Raw genomic sequence first — 21,770 nt, forward strand, 5'->3', positions numbered from 1 at the left:
AAGTTTCTCAATTTAGACAAAACATTGTGGCGGACGAGGTTTAGAAAGTTTTATTTGAAAATAGTTCAAACATACCTTGATAAATCTCATGATTGACTGCCAAAGTTCTTCCAATGGTGTTGCTTGTTACATTGCAAGGTGAAGTCACTGGCTGAAGAGATTGAATAGTCAGGCAATCGTTCATCATACCTGGTTCAAGTTCAGGGCCTAAACGCAACTTCAAATTAAAGGGAAGAAAAAAAATGAAAAAGACTCCCATCAACTAAAGTCAGGTGGCATAAGAACATAAGAAATAGGAGCAGGAGTAGGCCATCTCGCTTTTCGAGCCTGCCCTGCCATTCAACAAGATCATGGCTGATCTAAAGTGGATCAGTTCCACTTTCCCGCTTTCTCCCCGTAACCCTTAATTCCCTTGTCTATCAGAAACCTATCTACCCGTGACTTAAATATATTCAGTGAGGTAGCCTCCACCACTTCAATGGGCAGAGAATTCCAGAGACTCACCACCCTTTGAGTGAAGAAGTTCCTCCTCAACTCCGATCTAAACTGCCCCCCCCCCCTTATTTTGAGGCTGTGCCCTCTAGTTCTGCTATAGTCACCATAGCACATTATCATAAAGTCTAAATATTCACTTGGAGAGGTGACGGCCTAGTGGTATAATCGCTAAACTATTAATCCAGAAACTCAGCTAATTTGTTCTGAGGATCCGGGTTCGAATCCCATTACAGTAGACAGTGGAATCTGAATTCAATAAAAAATCTGGAAATAAAAATCTCCTGATGACAATGAAACCATTGCCAATTGTCAGAAAAACCATCTGAATCATTAATGTCCTTTAGGGAACGAACTCTGCCATCTTTACCCAGTCTAACCTACATGTGACTCCAGAGCCATTGCAATGTGATTGATTCTCAACTGCCCTCGGGCAATTAGAGATGGGCAACAACATGATGGCCAGCACCATGAATGTCCCATGAATGAATAAAACAATAGGAATTGTCAGCAAACAATGCATCGACTGTCAGAACATAACAACTCAGTTAGAATTAGTCACTCAGGGCTTTTGAAGTTTTGTTTTATTTACTCGTGGGACATGAACATTACTGGCTGGCCAGCGTTTATTGCCTATCCCTAGCTGCCCTTTGAAAGTGATGGTGAGCTGTCCTCTTGAAACACATGTGCTGTGGGTTGACCCACAGTGCTATTAGGGAGGGATGGTGAGTGGCTTGGAGAGGAACTTGCAGGTGGTGATGTTCCAATGTATCTGCAGCCCTTGTTCTTCTAGATTGAAGTGGTTCTGGGTTTGGAAGGTGCTGTCCCAGGATCTTTGATGGATTGCTGCAGTGCATCTTGTAGATAGTACACACTGCTGCTACAGAGCATCGGTAGTGGAGGGAGTGGATGTTTATGGATGTGGTGCCAATCAAATGGGCTGCTTTGTCCTGGATGGTGTCAAGCTTTTTGTGTGTTGTTGGAGCTGCACCCATCCAGGCAAGTGGGGAGTATTCCATCACATTCCTGACTTATGCCTTGTAGATGGTGTACGGGCTTTGGGGAGTCAGATGAGTCACTCACTGTAGTATTCCTAGTTCTGACCTGTTCTTGTTTATGTGGTGAGTCCAGTTGAGTTTCTTTTCAAGGGTAACACTAAAGATGTTGACAGTGGGGGATTCAGCAATGATAACACCACTGAATATCAAGGGGCGGCGGTTAGACTGTCTCCCATTGATGATTTAGTGGGTCCACTGCATCGCAAAATAAACCAGGCAGATTCCAGTAATGATTTGGTCTTAGCTGATTGCAAGTGAGTCACCTAGAGAGATGTAAAGTTGATTATATTTGCTATAATTTAGGAATCTATCATAGAAAGTGGTAACATGGTTTTCAGCAGCAAATCATCAGAGCACTACCGTTGTGTTAAACATGCAACACTAAGTGCAGAACTTTCCTTAATTGAGATGGGCACATAAGTAAGCAAGCATGGACATTTGTCCCCTCAACTAGAGTGCCAGTTCCCCAGCTCTATTTCATCCTGAGTCATTTTCTATGAGACAGAGTTGGGAGAGGTGGTAGGGCAATTCTTCCACAGCAGCAGACTTAACTAACTGAAAGCCTTTAAAGTCTATTGTCAGACGTCATTTGGGATTTTCTAGTTGGCCTCGAGGTACATAAAGCTAGTGGGATACATTGCAACTGTACAGTGACAGATTGGGCAGCCAGCACTCTAGGCAATTAAGGGTCCTTCCTGCCTCTGAGGCTTCAGCTGCAGCAGCATGCCACACTCTGGAGGGTCTATGTTGCCCCCATCCTTCACTCTTTTTTAAACTTTTAAAAATTGGAGATATTGGACATCTCCTTCTTGGATTGACATCTCCCTCAATCACCTGAAAGTCATTGTCTTATTGGCCGTCCAGCTTTGAGTGCCTGTTTACTGTCCTTCATTGGACAGAAAGTACATTGATTTGGCCAATTAATGGCCAGACAAAGAAAGTCATGGGCGAGTGACTGTTCTAACCTCCTCTGAACCTGATGCAGGATCCTGAAGCCAACAGGGAAAATCCTGCCCTAACACCACCCCACCGCCCGCCCCCCTCCCCACCACTCCCAACATTTTACAATACACTCACTACCTCTTTATATCACCAAAGATCACTCTGTACAAAGAACGAAAAACAAGGCTGACAAATTATTTACCATAAATTCCTATGTCTCTTCATTTTAGGGAACTGGTGTAGAATATTCCTTCATTGGAAAGGCAGTGGTATTGTCACTGAACTATTAATCCAGAGACTCAGGGCAATATTCTGGTTTGAATCCCAGAACAGCAGAGAGTGAAATTTGAATTCAAAAGAAGTCTGGAACTAAAGTCTATGATTGTTTAAAGACCCATCTGGTTCACTAATATCCTTTAAGGAAGGGAATCTCTTTTCCTTATTTGGTCTGGCTTAGATGTGCCTCCAGATCCACAGCCATGTGGTTGATTCTCAAAATGCCCTCTGAAATTGCTTAATAAGCCTATCAGTTTAAGGGTAATTAGGGATGGACAATAAATGCTGGCCCAGCCAGTAATGCCTACATCCTATGAACACATAATAATAAAAAAAATCCCCGTATGGCTTGGGTTTAGCAGACAGTTTTGCAAGATGAAAATTTCTGTGAAGAATTCAGGCATGGGTTTCAATCCACCTCACGAATTTCAGTGCATTATAATTAATGAGGTTTCAACGTGTCGCATGGCATAACCTAGGCAAGGAAACCTCCTGCTCATTACCGTCCCCCTCAGCTGATGAATCAGTACTGTTTAATACCATTTGAAGGAAGCACTGAAGTTAGCAAAGGTGCAGAATGACTCTGGGTGAGAACTTGTTCATCACCCAGAATGGCTCGATGACACCACCACAGACTGAGTTGATTGAGTCCTGACAGACAGAGATGCTGGACTAGATCTGTGGCAGGTGGTGAGGGAACCAATAAGAGGGAAAAACATACATGACCTCTTCCGCAATAACCTGGCAATCGCAGATGCACCTGTCCATGACCATATTGATAGGAGTGACAATCACACAGTCCTTGTGGAGACAAAGACCTGCCTTCACATTGAGGATACCCTTCATTGTATTATGTGGTACTACCACTGTGTTAAATGGGATAAACATCAAATAGATCTAGAAACTCAAGACTGGGCATCTATGAGGCACTGTGGGCCATCAGCAGCAGCAGAATTGTACTCAACAACAATCTGTAACCTTATGGCCCAGCATATCTCTGTTGCCGCCAAGCCAGGGGAACAACCCTGGTTCAAAGAAGAGTGCATTAGGACATGCTAAGAACGGCAATGGGCATACCTAAAAATGAGGTGTCAACCTGGTGAAGCTACAACAAAGGACTACTTGCATGCCAAACAGCATAAACAACAAGTGATGAACAGAGCTAAGCGATCGCGCAACCAACGAATCAGATCTAAGCTCTCCATTCCTATCACATCCAGCTGTGACTGGTGGTGGACAATTAAACAGTTCAGTGGAGGAAGAGCCTCCACAAATATCCCCATCCTCAATGATGGAGGAACCCAGCACATCAGTGCAATAAACAAGGCTGAAGCATTCCCAACAATCTTCAGCCAGAAATGCTGAGTAGGTGATCCATCTCAGCCTCTTCCAGATGTTCCAGCATCACAGATGACAGTCTTCAAACAATTTGATTCACTCCAAATAATATCAGGAAATGGCTAAAGGTACTGGATATTGCAAAGCTTTGGGCCCTGACAATATTCCAGCAATAGTACTGAAGACCTATACTCCAGAACTTTCCACACCCCAAGCCAAGCTCTTCCAGTACAGCTACAACATTGGGATCTACCTGGCAATGTGGAAAATTGCCCAGATATGTCTTTTACACAAAAAGCAGGGTAAATCCATCCCGGCAAATTACTGCGCCACTAATCTACTCTCATTCATCACCAAAGTGATGGAAGGGGTCATCAAAAGCGCAGTTAAGCAGCACTTGCTTAGCAATGATCTGTTCAGCTTGGGCTCCACCCGGACCAGTCAGCTCCTGACCTCACTACAGTTTTGGTTCAAACATTAACAAAAGAGCTGAACTCCAGAAGGGAGGTGTGTGTGACTGCCCTTGATAGCCAGGCAGAACTTGACTGGGTCAAATTGACGGAGCCCTAGCAAAACTGGAGTCAATGGGAATCAGAGAAAACTTTTTGCTAGTTGGACTCATACCTAGCACAAAGGAAGACAGTTTGCCAGAAGTCAGTTATTACAGCCCCAGGAAATTACTCGGGGAATGTCCTAGGCCCAACCATCTTCAGCTGCTTCATAAATGACCTTCCTTCCATCATAAGGTCAGAAGTGGGGATGTTCAGTGATGATTGCACAATGTTCAGCACCATTTGCAATTCCTTAGATACTAAAGCAGTCCGTTTCCAAATGTAACAAGTTCTGGACAATGTACAGACTTGGGCTGACAAGTGGCGAGTAACATTTGCAACATACAAGGGCCAAACAATGTCCATCTCCAACAGGAGAGAATCTAACCACTACTCCATGACATTCAATGACATTACCATCATTTAATCACCCACCCTCAGCATCCTTGGGATCATCATTGATCAGAAACTCTATTGGACTAGCGATATAAATAATATGGCCACAACAGCAGGTCAGATGCTGGAAATTCTGTGGCAAGTAACTCCCCTCCTAACCCCTCAAAGCCTATCCACAATCTACAAGCACAATCCAGAAGTTTGAGGGAACACTCTCCCCATGCCTAGATGAATGCAGCTCCAATAACAGTCAAGAAGCTTTTCACAGTCCCAAACAAAGCAGCTTGCTTGATTGGCACCCCATCCACAAATATTCACTTTACCAATACACAGTGGCAGCAATGTGTACCATCTACAAGCTGCACTGCAGAAACTCAAAAAGGCTCCTTAGACAGCATCTTCCAAACCCATGACCACTACCACCTAGAAGGACTAGGGCAGCAACACAAGGAAATACCGCCGCCCTGAAGTGTCTTTCCAAGCCATTCACTGTCCTGACTTGGAAATATATCACTGTTCCTTCACTGGTGCTGGGTCAAAATAATAGAACTCCCTCACAGCACTCTGAGTATACCTACACTACATGGACTGCAGCCGTTCAAGAAGGCAGCTCACTATCACCATCTCATGGGCAATTAGGGATGAACAGTGAACACTGGCCTGTCCAGCAAAGCCCTCATCCCTCAAACGAATAAGAAAGATGTATGAAGCACACTGATCTCCATTCATGCATTACAATATGTACTATGCAGAGTTCTGCACTGCAAACACTAATTTGTAAAAATTGTAAATTGCATTTTAAACATATAGAAAAGGTGTTTACAATATCAGGACACAATTTGCACTGCAAAAATCTTTCCTGCATACTGAATTACACACCAATTTTAATGTATGCTTGGGTACAAAAGCTAAGTCTTAAGTTATTAGTCAACCAGAGAATCAGATGAGATTGGAAAAGCTTTTTTTTTGCAGTCTCTGCAAGTTATTGATATTTATTTTCAGTGGTTAAAAACAGCTTCAAACAAAAGTACACCCCCACCTGCCAGAAGAGATTGGCCTTCTTATATTTTTCTGAGGTAAGTTAAGATAGTGGGAGACAGCAGCCACTTGTCTCCTCCCTCACACCTTGTATCCTCCCTCATCAATACCATTCCTAACGAGTGGTTAAGTTCACTGACCAACACAGTTCTGGACTACTGTGTCATTGTCTGCCTGTGCTAAATTAGATTATTTAATTCTTGCAGCAGTTGCAGACTCTGCAACCCCATGCTTGGGAAGGTTAAAATCCGAAAAAAAAAGGGTTTCTGCTCCAATTGTAATCCAGTCAATCCTGCTGGAAAATGCATACATATGGGTGTTGTAAAACATAATCTCAATAACAGGAAAAAGCCAACAGACAAACTGTGATTCCACTTTTCAGAAATCAACTCCCATCTATCTAAGTTCTAAGTCCCTCCATCTGTTTTTCTTTAGAAACACATCACATTGTCTCTTGAGTCCATTTATACAGTGCACCTCTTTATACTTTACATCCATAAATCTATTATCCTTTGAAAAGATTCCTTCAGTTTTCACATCTTAATTTTTAACTTGCGTCTCATTGTCATAAAATTCTGCCCAATGATTCTAAGCATCAAACTAGCATAAAAATGGAAGAGTTCCTGATCTGTTTTTTGGGTGCATTTTCATGACCAATCTTATGGACTTATACATTGTGAAAATGGTCCAGATCATTTCCAGTTGCTGCAGGCAGTAGGCGAGGTTTAACTTTCCAGCCAGCAGGAGAGAGAGCTATAGGGCATGTGTAAAACTCTAATTCTGCACATGCGCAATTCCAACAGCAGCAGCCTGATAGACAGACAGCAGGCAGGCCCATAAACTCTCCCCCACTCTGCAATCATGAGCCCCACGCAGCATGGACATGTAGCCTGTACCGCTCAGATTGGAGCTGCAGAGCAGCAGCAGGAGTCCCCTCCCTTCCCTGATCCGATTGCAATGCTTAGTGGCAATGCTCCCCGATGGGGGCTGCCCTAGCCTGGCCCTGCTGCCCCACAGGCCTCACCCTCTGGCACTGCCAGTGGGCACTGCCAATATGCCAGGGTAGCACTGCCAGGCTAACACTGCCCAAAGATAACCCCCCTTGCCCTCAGCCTCCCCAGGGGGCCACAATAGCCTCCGGTTCCACCGGTGAAACAATTTGGGCATTGCTTGACTATTCTTTCAATCTCCTGTTCAATGCCAGTCCACTAGATATAGCTTCAGACCAATGTCTTTATCCTGTTCTACCCAGAGTGTGCTCATGCAATTCCTGCAGTAAAAACTGCTGGCTCTGGGTTGGCATTACAACATGAGTCCCCCACAATAAAATGACATCCTCACATGTTACCTCCATCCTATGCTGTAGATAGGCTCTGATCTGTAATGACTTGTCATATGCCAACCTTGTAGCACCATCTTTTTAACTTTGGAGGGTCAGACTTTATACTGGCAGCTGCAATGGCAATGTCCATGGTCTATGTTGGAAGGAATAATTGTACACAGACAACAGCAAGGCCCATCTCTGTATCTTTACAGAGACAATTGGCACAGTCTTATCTTCTTGGAGTAGTGCTAACAGTGCCTTGTGATCCAATGCAATAGTGAAATGCCTGCCATATACATAATGGTAAAACTTTTCACTGCATAAACTACCAAGACTGGTCTAAAAGGGATCACATTAGCACACTTAAGTATAGATTTTCTAAGTGTGAAATGACACTCTGATGCAGACCACTGTTTTAACAACGTTCATGCTGCCCTGTAAACTAACCCCATCTTTACACTCATCCTCATGTCAACATCCTCTTGTGTTCAGTGAACTGACATCATGACTTCCACCATTGCAACCATATGCCAATGTGATTTCAACACCTGCTAATGGCAACTGACCATCACTAACAGACAGCTGTTCAGGCACCCTGGCAACCTCCATTGGACACACGTGTCTCGGCCAGGCTGACCCACCCCAAGTCTGGGTCATCTCTATGGCATAAGAACATAAGAACATAAGAAATAGGAGCAGGAGTAGGCCATCTAGCCCCTCGAGCCTGCCCCGCCATTCAATAAGATCATGGCTGATCTGTCGTGGCTCAGTTCCACATTCCCGCCCTCTCCCCATAACCCTTAATCCCCTTGCCTATCAAAAACCTATCAACCCACGTCTTAAAAATATTGAGCGAGGTAGCCTCCACCACTTCAACGGGCAGAGAATTCCAGAGATTCACCACCCTTTGAGTGAAGAAGTTCCTCCTCAACTCCGTTCTAAACCACCCCCCCTTTATCTTGAGGCTATGCCCTCTAGTCCTACTGTCCTTTCTGAGCGGGAAGAGCCTCTCCAACTCTATCCTATCCATCCCATTCATCAACTTATACGTCTCAATGAGATCTCCCCTCATTCTTCTAAACTCTAACGAGTACAAGCCTAGTTTATTCAGCCTCTCCTCATAGGTCAACCCCCTCAACTCCGGAATCAGCCTAGTAAACCTCCTCTGCACTCCCTCCAAGGCCAAAATATCCTTGCATAAGTGCGGCGACCAAAACTGCACACAGTACTCCAGCTGCAGCCTCACCAGTGCCCTATACAGCTGCAGCAAGACCTCCCTACTTTTATATTCAATCCCCCTCGCTATGAAGGCCAGCATCCCATTCGCCTTCCTGACCACCTGCTGCACCTGCAGGCTGGGTTTTTGCGACTCATGCACAAGGACCCCGAGGTCCCTCTGCACCGTCGCACGCTGCAGTTTTTCACCATGTAAGTAATAGTCCTTCCTACCATTATTCCTACCAAAGTGGACAACCTCACATTTGCCAACATTAAATTCCATTTGCCAGTTCCTGGCCCATTCGCCCAGCCTATCTAGATCCTTCTGCAGACTCTCCACACCCTCCGCACAATTTGCCGTTCCACCAATCTTGGTGTCATCAGCAAATTTCAACACCATACATAAGAACATAAGAAATAGGAGCAGGAGAAGGCCATCTGGCCCTTCGAGCCTGCCCCACCATTCAATAAAATCATGGCTGATCTGTCGTGGCTCAGTTCCACATTCCCGCCCTCTCCCCATAACCCTTAATCCCCTCTCTTATCAAAAACCCATCAACCCTCTTCTTAAAAATATTTAGCGAGGTAGCCTCCACCACTTCAACAGGCAGAGAATTCCAGAGATTCACCACCCTTTGAGTGAAGAAGTTCCTCCTCAACTCCGTTCTAAACCACTCCCCTTTATCTTGAGGCTGTGCCCCCTAGTCCTACTGTCCTTTCTGAGCGGGAAGAGTCTCTCCACCTCTATCCTATCCATCCCATTCATCAACTTATACGTCTCAATGAGATCTCCCCTCATTCTTCTAAACTCTAACGAGTACAAGCCTAGTTTATTCAGCCTCTCCTCATAGCTCAGCCCCCTCAACTCCGGCATCAGCCTAGTAAACCTCCTCTGCACTCCCTCCAAGGCCAAAATATCCTTGCGTAAGTACGGCGCCCAAAACTGCACACAGTACTCCAGCTGCGGCCTCACCAATGCCCTATACAGCCGCAGCAAGACCTCCCTACTTTTATATTCAATCCCCCTCGCTATGAAGGCCAGCATCCCATTCGCCTTCCTGACCACCTGCTGTACCTGCAAGCTGGGTTTTTGCGACTCATGCACAAGGACCCCGAGGTCCCTCTGCACCGTCGCCTGCTGCAGTTTTTCTCCACGTAAGTAATAGTCCTTCCTACCATTATTCCTACCAAAGTGGACAACCTCGCACTTGCCAACATTAAATTCCATTTGCCAGTTCCTGGCCCATTCGCCCAGCCTATCTAGATCCTTCTGCAGACTCTCCACACCCTCCTCACAATTTGCCTTTCCACCAATCTTGGTGTCATCAGCAAATTTCGACACCATACACTCGGTTCCCTCCTCCAGATCATCTATATAAATGGTAAATAGCTGAGGCCCCAGCACCGACCCCTGGGGCACTCCACTAGTCACCAGCCGCCAATCCGAATAGCACCCATTGACCCCCACTCTCTGCCTCCTATTTGACAACCAGTCCTCTATCCACGCTAACACCCTACCCCCAACTCCATGTCCTTCTGCAATAACCTCTTGTGAGGTACCTTGTCAAACGCCTTCTGAAAATCAAGAAAGACCACATCCACCGGCTCTCCTCTATCCACTGCCCTAGATACATCCTCATAGAACTCCAATAAATTCGTCAGACACGACTTCCCCTTAATGAAACCGTGCTGCGTCTGCTCTACCAAACAATTCTCCTCAAGATGCCTCGCTATTTTCTCCTGGATCATGGATTCTAACATTTTACCTACAACAGACGTTAAACTAACCGGCTATAATTCCCCGCCTTTTGCCTGCCACCCTTCTTAAACAACAGCGTAACATTAGCCGTTTTCCAATCTTCCGGCACTTCCCCAGAATCCAGCGACGTTTGGAAAATAATCACCAAGGCATCCACTATCACCTCCGCCATTTCTTTCAGAACCCTTGGATGCATTCCATCCGGTCCTGGGGACTTGTCCACAATCAGTCCCTCCAGTCTGTCGAGCACCGCCTCTCTAGTAACAATAATGTCATTCAGGCCCTCCGCTCCTACCATCTTTCCATCGCTAACACCCGGCAAATTATTCACGTCCTCCTCCGTGAAGACCGAAACAAAAACGTTATTCAGGGCCTCAGCCATTTCCCCATCCCCTACCACTAAGTCCCCCTTCTCATCCTCTAAGGGTCCAACGTTCACCCTAGCCAGCCTCTTCCTTTTTATGTATTTATTAAAAACTCTTGCTATCCTTTTTTATATTAAGCGCTAGGCCAGCTTCACAGTTTATCCTACCCTTCTTTCTCAACTCCTTTGTCATTCTTTGTTGACATTTAAACCTCTCCCAATCCTCTTCTCGCCCACTACTCTTAGCTACTCTAAACGCATCCGCTTTTAATTTAACACTTTCCTTTACCTCCTTCATTATCCACGGCTAATTATCTCTCCTCCTACGATCCTTTTTGACCATCGGAATAAATTTCGGCTGAGCACCAAGAAAGATCTCCTTAAAGATCCTCCACTGTTCCTCAGCAGACCTACCTTCCAACGCGCTCCCCCAGTCAACATTCGCCAATTCCTCCCTCATCCTATCGTACTCCCCTCTGTTCAAACAAAGGACACATGTCCAGGAACCCACTTTCTCCTCCTCCACCTGCATCAGAAACTCCACCATACAATGATCACTCTTCCCAAGAGGATCCTTCACCACAAGGTCCCTAATTCTACCTGCCTCAGTACATAACACCAGATCCAAGATAGCTCGCTCCCTCGTCGGCTCCAACACACACTGTTCGAGGAAACTATCCCGGCAGCATTCCAAGAACTCCTCCTCGAGCCCACCGCGTCCAACATGGGTCGACCAATCAATATGTAGATTGAAATCCCCCATAATTATCGCCGTCCCATTCCTGCACGCCGCATTTATTTGCGCGTTAACAGCCCGCCCCACCTCCAGATCATTATTTGGGGGCCTATAAACGACACCCACCAGCGTCTTCCTCCCTTTGCTGTTCCTAATCTCCACCCACAACGATTCCACGTTCTGCTCTTTGGTTCCTATATCATCCCTTACTACCACCCTGATGCTATCCTTAATCAGCAGAGCTACGCCCCCCTCCTTTTTCCTCCCGCCTATCCTTCCTAAACACTTGATACCCCTGGAAATTCAGCTCCCAGTCCCTGTCACCTTGCAGCCATGTCTCTGTAATGGCCACCAGATCATATCCATTTGTGCTGATCTGCACCACCAGCTCATCCACTTTATTCCGAATACTTCGTGCATTCAGATAAAGTGCCTTCATCCCAGCCTTCACCTGTACCCTATTTGCCAGAACGCCACCAACCATAATCATGGCATCCTTCGATCTTTTTGACTGAACAATAAGGTGAATTTATCATGGCTTGATTTATAGTGCATGGAGATACATTGCACTGCAGTGCAACTGAGCATTGCTGTCCTTATTCATATGTTTTCTCAGGATGCACCAATATGACTGTGTACACATACAAGTCTCAATGCTGAAGCAGAGGTATGTGGCAGGTGTCATAGTTTAGCTGCAGCATGCAGATATGATCCTTCTTTTGGAGCTCTGTGTGGATGAGCCTAGCTACGTTTGCCACAACGCATCAGGCCATTAACCCCTTTCCGACATTGAATCATGAACATTGACATTCTCCTGCTGCACTCACCACAGCCACAATTTGAATCTAGGACTTCTGCTCTTTCTTCCTCTTTCTTCCACTGCACATCTTTCTTTTTGATTTGATTTATAATTGTGATATGTATTAGGATACAGTGAATAGTTTCTTGCGTGCTATACAGACAAAACATACTGTTCATAGAGTACATAGAGGAGAAGGAAAGGAAAGGGCGCAGAGGGTAGTGTTACAATCATAGCTAGGGTGTAGAGAAAGATCAACATAATATAAGGTAGGTCCATTCAAAGGTCAGATGGCAGCAGGGAAGAAGCTGTTCTTGAGTTCCTAGGACAGATCAGAGTTCTGCTGAAAGTCTCTTGGCATTGCTTCTGTTATCTAGTTTACGAAATGTATATGTGAGCACAGCCTGCAATCAATCTTCATCCAGTCAATCTGCCTCATAGAATCCCTGCAGTACAAAAGGAGGCCATTTGGCCCATTGAGTCTGTACTGACCACAATCCCATCCAGGGCCCTATTCCTGTAACCCTCATTTACCCCACTAACCCCCTGACACTAAGGGTCAATTTAACCTGCACATCTTTGGACTGTGGGAGGAAATTGGAGCACCCAGAGGAAACCCACAGTCACAGGGAGAATGTGCAAACTCCACACTTACAGTAATCCAAGGCTGGAATTGAACCTGGGTCCCTGGTGCTGTGAGGCTGCAGTGCCAACCACCGTGCCACCCCTACCTGATGGTGATGACAAGATGATGTCATTTCCACTTGAGAATCCACTTCATGAGTAGAATTTTAAGGATGTCAAGTGATTGGTATTTGCCATCCAGACAGTCGGCACTATCGCACTACTGTTGATTCTCAGACACCCACTGCCATTTAATGCTCACTCAGTGGGTGGTAGTTCTGTCCGCCCTTGGAAGGAAGTCCCACTCATGAGAGTTGTGGCCAATCTGTTTGACAAACACTTCTCTAACCTGGCCCAGCATAGTGCTGCAGTGGCCAGAAGCAATACTGCAGTGTTTTGCATGGAACTAAGTCCCAGGACTGTGGTAAAGCGAACAGGAGGGTGGGGAACATCCTGGGGGTTTTGGGTGGCATGTGATTGGCCATGGAGGGGAGAGGGATAGCTGGCGCTCCAAGGTCCCAGAGCAGAGAGTGTCCCAATGCTGAAGGGGCCTTCAGATTGAGGTGCCCCCTCACACTTTCCTCCCGAGGTGGAAAAAAGTTTTCTTCTCTGTTTCCACCCTAGTTACATACGCTTACTCCAATCTAAAAAATTGAGGCTGGCTGCAAAGGATGGGTTCCTGGCCCAAGGCCCTGCTTGTCCAAGCCTAAAATTATAGGTGGGTTGGGGTGGGCAGCTGTCCGGAGGGAATTCCATCCATTCAATTTTAGGCTAGCCCGCCACTCCCCAACCCCCCAGGTCCCAAACCGTTTTGGGGTGAACATAAAATTCTGCTCCATGCTCTGATATTTCTTTCCTAAGTAAAGCCCATGATGGATCATCCATAGCTATATATGGTCAGCTAACAGGTGGTCAACATTTACAGCTTTGACATTCAGCTGACAAGGCATAATGTCTCTTCCAAGGCACAGGGACTTCACAGTTGACAACCTATCTTACAAATTAACCTTTTAAAAGGTTCACTTTTTACCTGGCCCAAGTGCCCAAACCAAGCCTGGCCTGCCATGATACTCACTACTTCCAGGATCGCCTGCCCGATTCCTATACTAGTCTATTCCCTAAAACAAAAATTGGAAGTTCAGGCAGATCTTTTTAAAGTCATGAAACCATGTGTCTCAGCACACCTGACCTGGGGGGTGAAAATCTGGGCCTGTCTCTGATTTACTATACTGGCCTTGTTTGTCCTTTATTTTGCTTTAAAGTTACAGGTTCACTAACATTTCCTTAAATAAGAACATAAGAAATAGGAGCAGGAGTAGGCCTTCTGGCCCCTCGAGCCTGCCCCGCCATTCAATAAGATCATGGCTGATCTGTCGTGGCTCAGTTCCACATTCCCGCCCTCTCCCCATAACCCTTAATCCCCTCTCTTATCAAAAACCCATCAACCCGCATCTTAAAAATATTTAGTGAGGTAGCCTCCACTACTTCAACGGGCAGAGAATTCCAGAGATTCACCACCCTTTGAGTGAAGAAGTTCTTCCTCAACTCCGTTCTAAACCGCCCCCCCTTTATCTTGAGGCTGTGCCCCCTAGTCCTACTGTCCTTTCTGAGCGGGAAGAGTCTCTCCACCTCTATCCTATCCATCCCATTCATCATCTTATACGTCTCAATGAGATCTCCCCTCATTCTTCTAAACTCTAACGAGTACAAGCCTAGTTTATTCAGCCTCTCCTCATAGCTCAACCCCCTCAACTCCGGCATCAGCCTAGTAAACCTCCTGTGCACTCCCTCCAAGGCCAAAATATCCTTGCGTAAGTACGGCGCCCAAAACTGCACACAGTACTCCAGCTGCGGCCTCACCAATGCCCTATACAGCCGCAGCAAGACCTCCCTACTTTTATATTCAATCCCCCTCGCTATGAAGGCCAGCATCCCATTCGCCTTCCTGACCACCTGCTGCACCTGCAAGCTGGGTTTTTGCGACTCATGCACAAGGACCCCGAGGTCCCTCTGCACCGTCGCCTGCTGCAGTTTTTCTCCACGTAAGTAATAATCCTTCCTACCATTATTCCTACCAAAGTGGACAACTTCACACTTGTCAACATTAAATTCCATTTGCCAGTTCCTGGCCCATTCGCCCAGCCTATCTAGATCCTTCTGCAGACTCTCCACACCCTCCGCGCAATTTGCCGTTCCACCAATCTTGGTGTCATCAGCAAATTTCGACACCATACACTTGGTTCCCTCCTCCAGATCATCTATATAAATGGTAAATAGCTGAGGCCCCAGCACCGACCCCTGGGGCACTCCACTAGTCACCAACCGCCAATCCGAATAGCACCCATTGACCCCCACTCTCTGCCTCCTATTTGACAACCAATCCTCTATCCACACTAACACCCTACCCCCAACTCCATGTCCCCTGACCTTCTGCAATAACATCTTGTGAGGTACCTTGTCAAACGCCTTCTGAAAATCAAGAAAGACCACATCCACCGGCTCTCCTCTGTCCACCGCCCTAGACACATCCTCATAGAACTCCAGTAAATTTGTCAGACACAACTACTTTTCACTTTTCTACTGCAAAGAATATATTTTCTTATCTTTACTATTTTCACTGAAAAACTAGAATAGTGAAATTATTTCATATTATGGGAACAGTACAGTGGGATTACAATTTAAAATCAGTTCTACAACCTTCTGAAATGTCTGTTCACCGCATGTAAATAGTTGTAACGCTCTTTTGATTTGTTGTACCCAATTAATGAGCCAAATGTTTTCATCTTATTTATTTACAGACTTAGGTAATCAGGAAGGATTTGAGATTTAAAATAAGTGAAAAACAGGGGATATAATTGCAACATTAAACCGTAATTACTGATATAAAACCATTTACAGTCTAACAGGAATTCAATTTCTGTTTTCATTTTCTGAGTACAGCTTGTAAAAATAGTTTTAAAATTGTGTTTTGGCAAAATTGACCACAGATCCAAACCAGTAAGGAACGACAGGGAAGAAGTCCAAAGAAATTTTCAACACAGATGCATTTTTCTTGCGCTCACACTAATGACTGAGAGAAAACAAAAGCCAAAGTAATACTTATAAACTTATAAAACTCATAGTTTTAATCAAGAACTTTTGCTACTGCCAGTAATGCTGGGACAGCCCCCATTTCTGTAGCAATGTCCTGCTCTTTCTCTGCATAACACTTATATTTTTGATATTATCAATGGTTTGCATCTTCATGTTGGAAATCTTTGCATAGCCTTCAAAAATCTCAACTGAAAGGGTAGGATCACTGGATCACCATGTGGGCCTCCTAGCCACTGAGCTAGGAGTGACACATGAGGAGGAACTGCACTGGGTTTTATTCTTAGCTGTGAGGAGTATGAAGGAAAAAGGAGAGTTGGAAAATTCAAGGATTACAAATCCTCAAAAATGAATGTATCAGTTTGGTTAGTATGATTTTCCGACAGAAAGGTGTGGGTGTACTGAATCAGATGGAAGTCACAGATGACTTGTGGTTTCAGGCTAATTAATGAACTTGTACAATGCCATGTTTGTGCAGCAGCTGCCTTCATTTAATTTGAAGTTTCGTAAATTTGTGTAATTCTGTTGGCCAACTTGTGAAGTACTATTTCTTGCAATTTTACATTATCTGGCAGCCATGTGGCCTATTTATTAGCATGCTGCAAAACCAAGCAGGCATATATATCTACCTAACAAGTAACATTAAGGTGCTCATTTGCAACGTGATCTGAACAGTAGTATTCTTCCATATTCTCTTTTTCAGTATTTTGATTCTCTCATATATGTATTTTGTCTTCGGGAGGGCTGTAACAGCACACATCTGATGGGTTCCTGACTTGTAAAAAAATCCAATACTTCCCAAGAACAATACATGGATAGTTCTGTAATAACAACAAAAAATATTGGAAATAATCAGCAGCACAGAGAGTATCTATGGAGAAAAAGAGGTCATGTTTCAGTCCTACTGAAAGAGCGATGACCTGAAATAATGTTGGGATGAGTTATAACCATCCCCCCCCAGAACTGGTAGAAAAGTCAGTCAGCAATTTGCTGACTTTAAAAAGAGCTGCCATTGAATGATAAGACGCAGCGATGGCCACAACAAGGTGAGAATGGTACTTCCACCCTTCACGGACAGGAAGTCTTGCCCTCAAGCATTCCTGACCTGTCTGATCGGAACACAGTAGTGGCCTCAGCTGGAACTTAAAAGGAGTCTGGAGAAGAAGACCATGGATACTGGATTAAAAGGCAGACAAGTCCAGAGTTTTTGATTGGGAAGGGATTGCATTCCCCAGTGGGAGTTTAGGTTCGAGAGGCAGTGGTGGACGAGTAATCCAAAGGCCCGGCATAATGCTCTGGGGTCTCAGGTTTGAACATCACCAATTTGAATTCAATAAAAATTTGGAATTAAAAGTCTAATGATATCCATGAAACCACTGTCAATTGTCATTAAAAAGACATGGTTCACTAACTTCTTTCAGGGAAGAAAATCTGCAATCCTTACCTGGTCTGGCCTACATATGACTCCTGACCCACAGCAATATGGTTGACTCTTAAATGCCATCTGAAAAGGCCGAACAAGCCACTCAGTCCAAGGGCAAATAGGAATGGTCAATAAATGCTGGCCTAGCCAGTGATGCCCACATCTCATGTAAGAACAAAAAAAAGGCAGAGGTAAGACACAAATGTACACAATGGAGTATCTTCCCCAAAGAAGGTAAGGAGGTATCCAGCCACTAATTGAGGGCTGTTCAGTGTACAATTAATGCCCACTTAGGGGCCTCATTCCACCACCAGTTGTATTCAACCAGCAGTATACAGAGCAGCATGAAGCACAAAAGGCAAATATTTCAAAGGTATTCAGCACCTGATTGAAGGATCCGATATCTGCAAGGGGGGGACTGCCAAGAATCACCATTCTGCCTTTGCTGCCAAACCCCTTCCCTCCTTCCACAACCCGTTTTCACCCTCACTCTGTGGCCTAGGTCTTTCAGCAATCCTATGCCTCTTCCTGGGTGCATTACCAGCAGCTACCACCACTTCTCTTGTTGGGTGGTGCTGCCTGCAATGGGCAGTTGCTGGCTGGTGATTGGCTGGCAGCTTTTGGCAGAATCAACCATGGAAGGCGGGGGTGGGGGGGGGTGGTCCTTGATTGGAGAAGGCCTCCTGCTAGTCATTTAAGTCCACTTAATACAGCAGTTTTCCCCAAAGGAGGATTCTCACTGGCTCTCCAGCTAGCAGACAAGACCACCATTACCAGTATTAAATACTGCCCCATGTGACCGGCCTACATGTAGCAGACCTGATGCTGTAGTCAGTTTAAATTTTATTCTTTATGTTTGGAATATTACATTCATTCAATCAGATGCCAAGGAAATTATTAAGTGTAATTTTTTATACAGCTGTAGGAAATCAGCTGTCCAGGTTCTACGGTGTCTATCAGAACAACCGTTGAAATGATTTATTGCAAAACAAATATATTGTAAACAGCAGAGACATACTTGATAAAGTATGATTGTAATTGGAATTTAAGTGAAAGCAAAAGAAAGACGTGGCAAAATAGGACCAGTGCAAATTAATGAGGCCTGGATCCCCAGGTTTTCTTTATCTCATATTGGCTGTCATTGTGATTCCTGTGGTATAATAGAGCAAGTTAAACTAGTTCCCATAAATGGTTAGAATCGTAGAATCATAGAATCCTTATAGTGCAGATGAAGGCCTTCAGCCCATCGAGCCTGCACCAACAACAATCCCACCCAGGTCTTAACCCCATAACCTTGTTGATCCCCTGATACTAAAGATCAATTTAGCATGGCCAATCAACCTAACCTGCGCATCTTTGTACTGTGGGAGGAAACCAGAGCACCCGGGGGAAACCAACGCAGACACGGGGAGAATGTTCAAACTCCACAGTCACCCAAGGACAAAATTGAACCCAGGTCCCTGGCGCTGTGAGGTAGCCGTGCTATCCACTGTGCTACCATACCGCCCAGACTATAATAGTCTGTGATATCATAGAACAGAGTGACATATACTCATATGATGTGAGATCAGACAGTCTAACATGAAAGTAAAAGGAAAACAAGCCCGGTCAGAATCTTATAAAAGTGTCCTCCATTATCTGTAGATAGGTTAAAATAAATGTTAGAGTGGTTATAGCTAGCAGTCTTTAGGAATTGTTGAAATTATTCCAACCCAACAACACAACAATATAACTCTTCCTGAAATTCTGCTGAATAAATAGAGACATAGTTAAACCAATAGCTAACCATTAGAACCACTGGCTCCTAATCTGTAACATCATCAGCCAGCAGAAGCAAAACATGGCTGGAAGAAAATGGAATTACTGATGTATTAATATTTACATGTAAAAAGACATCATCAACAAATGAAAAACTTACAAATGAAATTGGTGAAAGTTGCTTTCTGATTTTATGAGGTCTCAGAATTCAGAACTGATACATAGATGTATTTTGTCAAAGAAGGGGAAAATTGAGCGAAGTAAAGAGTAGAATTTATGGTATAGTTAGACTGAGCATAATTCATGAAAGGGATAGACATAATAGGCAAATGACACCTAGTTCAGTGTATTCTTGTGTTGAAACTTGAATATGTTTTAATTACTGGTTATAAGAGCGAAAACTCAGAATTTACATACAGACTATTTTGCTCACTCGCACAGAACATTGTTAGAAAATGAACATCAGTAACTCTTAAACAGTGTTATATGCACACAGATTTAGAGCACAAACCACTAGAATCCCTTTTTGTTTATGTCAAGCATTATGTGAATTAGCATTTTTCTACAACATCTCTTCTGGTGAACAAAACAAGCTGATTTGTAAAAGGTCCAGCTTAAAATAACTCCCAACAACAGCAGAGTAGATCATTGTAATTTAAAGGTTGCATCCTTAACACCATGTTAAACTATTCCATACTAAGTCTCCTAGCAGCTATATATGTCATCCACTGAAATACCAATCAAAATTATTTGATGGGCAGATACCTATAACATTAAGAAGGTCTTTAACATAGCTTTATTCATTGTATGAAAAGACTTATCTCATACAACTAGTGGGATGCAGAAAATTCCAACAATGTACAGAAAGTGTTTCTGTGATTTTGTGAGCTTTATAAAAGGGGAACACAAGAGTTGAGTTCTTTTAGTTGATGAATCTGAGTTTTTTAGTAACAGAAAACACTTGCTAGGATTGGAGCAAAGTTGAGCCTGTTCAACTCACTGTAGCAAATCATCTTGACATCTATCTTATAACTAGCAGAATGAATGCTCTTGGCAATACTGTGTGAGACATTTACTTCTTAAAACACAAATGGAGAGGAAGATTAAAAACAGCAGGAGGAATGAACTCAACAAAGCAGAGTTATTCTAATCTTCAATTTCAGATTCAGGACTCCCTGCCAACGCACTGTCACCAAGCATAAGTCAGCTCGCATAACAACACGGCATAAACATATAGTTCACTCCAAAATCATTGATAGTTCAGAATACATTCCATTACTGCTTTTTAAAATTAGAAATCTGGTAAATCAATCCTGCACTATTTAATTTGTTACTGGTATATTATTATTTAAATGTTCACATAGAATTGCAACTGTGCCTTTACAGAGAAAGCACTTCACTTCAGCCTCTGCTTTCTGGTATCTTGTTCAATGGCTATATACTCCACTACGTTCAAGTGATCTTTCCTAAATGGCCAGTTTTCATTTATGAACCAATTCTGTCAATGTCAACAAATTATCACAGTCAAGCCCAATGTTACCCTCACCCAAAAATCCACACAACCAGACTCACGCGTAGTGGTCACTTAACTGAGATTATGCAAACATCGAAATATTAACACAGGTGGAGACAATTCATCCACCTTCTTACTTGTACTAAATAAATGTGGCTTAATTTAAAAAGTTATGTTTTCCTGCCTTCTTCCAAAACACAGTCTTTTTCTGCCTTCTTCTGAAACCTCTTTGTATTATTTTTCTTCAAGTAATTATCCAGTATCTTTCAGATGACAGTTAGCACCCATCACCACTTGTCACAAAGCATTCCACATTGCAGCAACTATTTTTATGAAATAGGTTTTTCTATTCGACTCCTTATGTATGTTTCTTATGTCGCCTTCAAAGCAAATAACTTACCTATATTTACTTTGTATATTTCTTTAGCATTCCTGACGCCTTTTGCCATTCTTTCAAATTTCCCTTAACCTTCTTAGTTTGACAGAATATTGCTCTTGTTGCCCTAGTCATACTTTGCAATTTAGATCCATTATCACAACAATTAGTAAATCCTTGCCACACTTTTCCAGAATTATTGTAGTCTTTCTGTATTCAATCTCTTTGTATAGAAATTTCAAAATCCTATTTGCCTCTATTAGAGCATTTTCTTTACCTTACAATCCACTTTTCAAGATTTATGTATCTGTTAGTCATTTTCTTTACCTTACCATTCAATTTGTAAGATTTATGTATCTTCACACCTAGATCCCTTTGGTCCCACACTGCATTAAGAAATGTAACATTTTAAATATTTTTCTGCTCTTTATTCTTGCTCACAAAATGCATTATCTGATCAATAGCAAAATCCACTGTTGATATTACCACTGAGAAATGTTGTAGCCAATTAGCACTCAGTTGCTGTTTTGCCTTAGAGCAGTTAACAGCACAAAACTGAAAAACAAACCTCAAGAACTGGTCTCTATGGCTTAATACCATATCATGTAGCCATTAGCAATTGACCCACTTGGGCAGCTGGCTAAAATCTATTTGAATCTGCTTGAGTTGACGTAACGTAATGAGTGTTTGTATTA

At 43.7% G+C, this 21,770-nt stretch overlaps 1 protein-coding gene across 1 annotated transcript in view; it reads right to left on the minus strand.

Annotated features, from left to right (window-relative positions):
* The window catches only part of LOC145347848 (zinc finger protein GLIS3-like), a 370,782-nt gene that overhangs the window by 85,974 nt on the left and 263,038 nt on the right, over positions 1-21,770 (minus strand). Inside the window, exon 7 of the mRNA XM_080195761.1 lies at positions 76-217. Coding sequence (XP_080051887.1) covers positions 76-217 — 142 coding nt within the window. The remainder of the gene's footprint in view (positions 1-75; positions 218-21,770) is intronic.

The sequence above is a fragment of the Carcharhinus amblyrhynchos genome, chromosome 9 (genome assembly GCF_965287045.1).
Source record: "Carcharhinus amblyrhynchos chromosome 9, sCarAmb.v2.hapA, whole genome shotgun sequence".
NCBI classification, from domain to species: domain Eukaryota; kingdom Metazoa; phylum Chordata; class Chondrichthyes; order Carcharhiniformes; family Carcharhinidae; genus Carcharhinus; species Carcharhinus amblyrhynchos.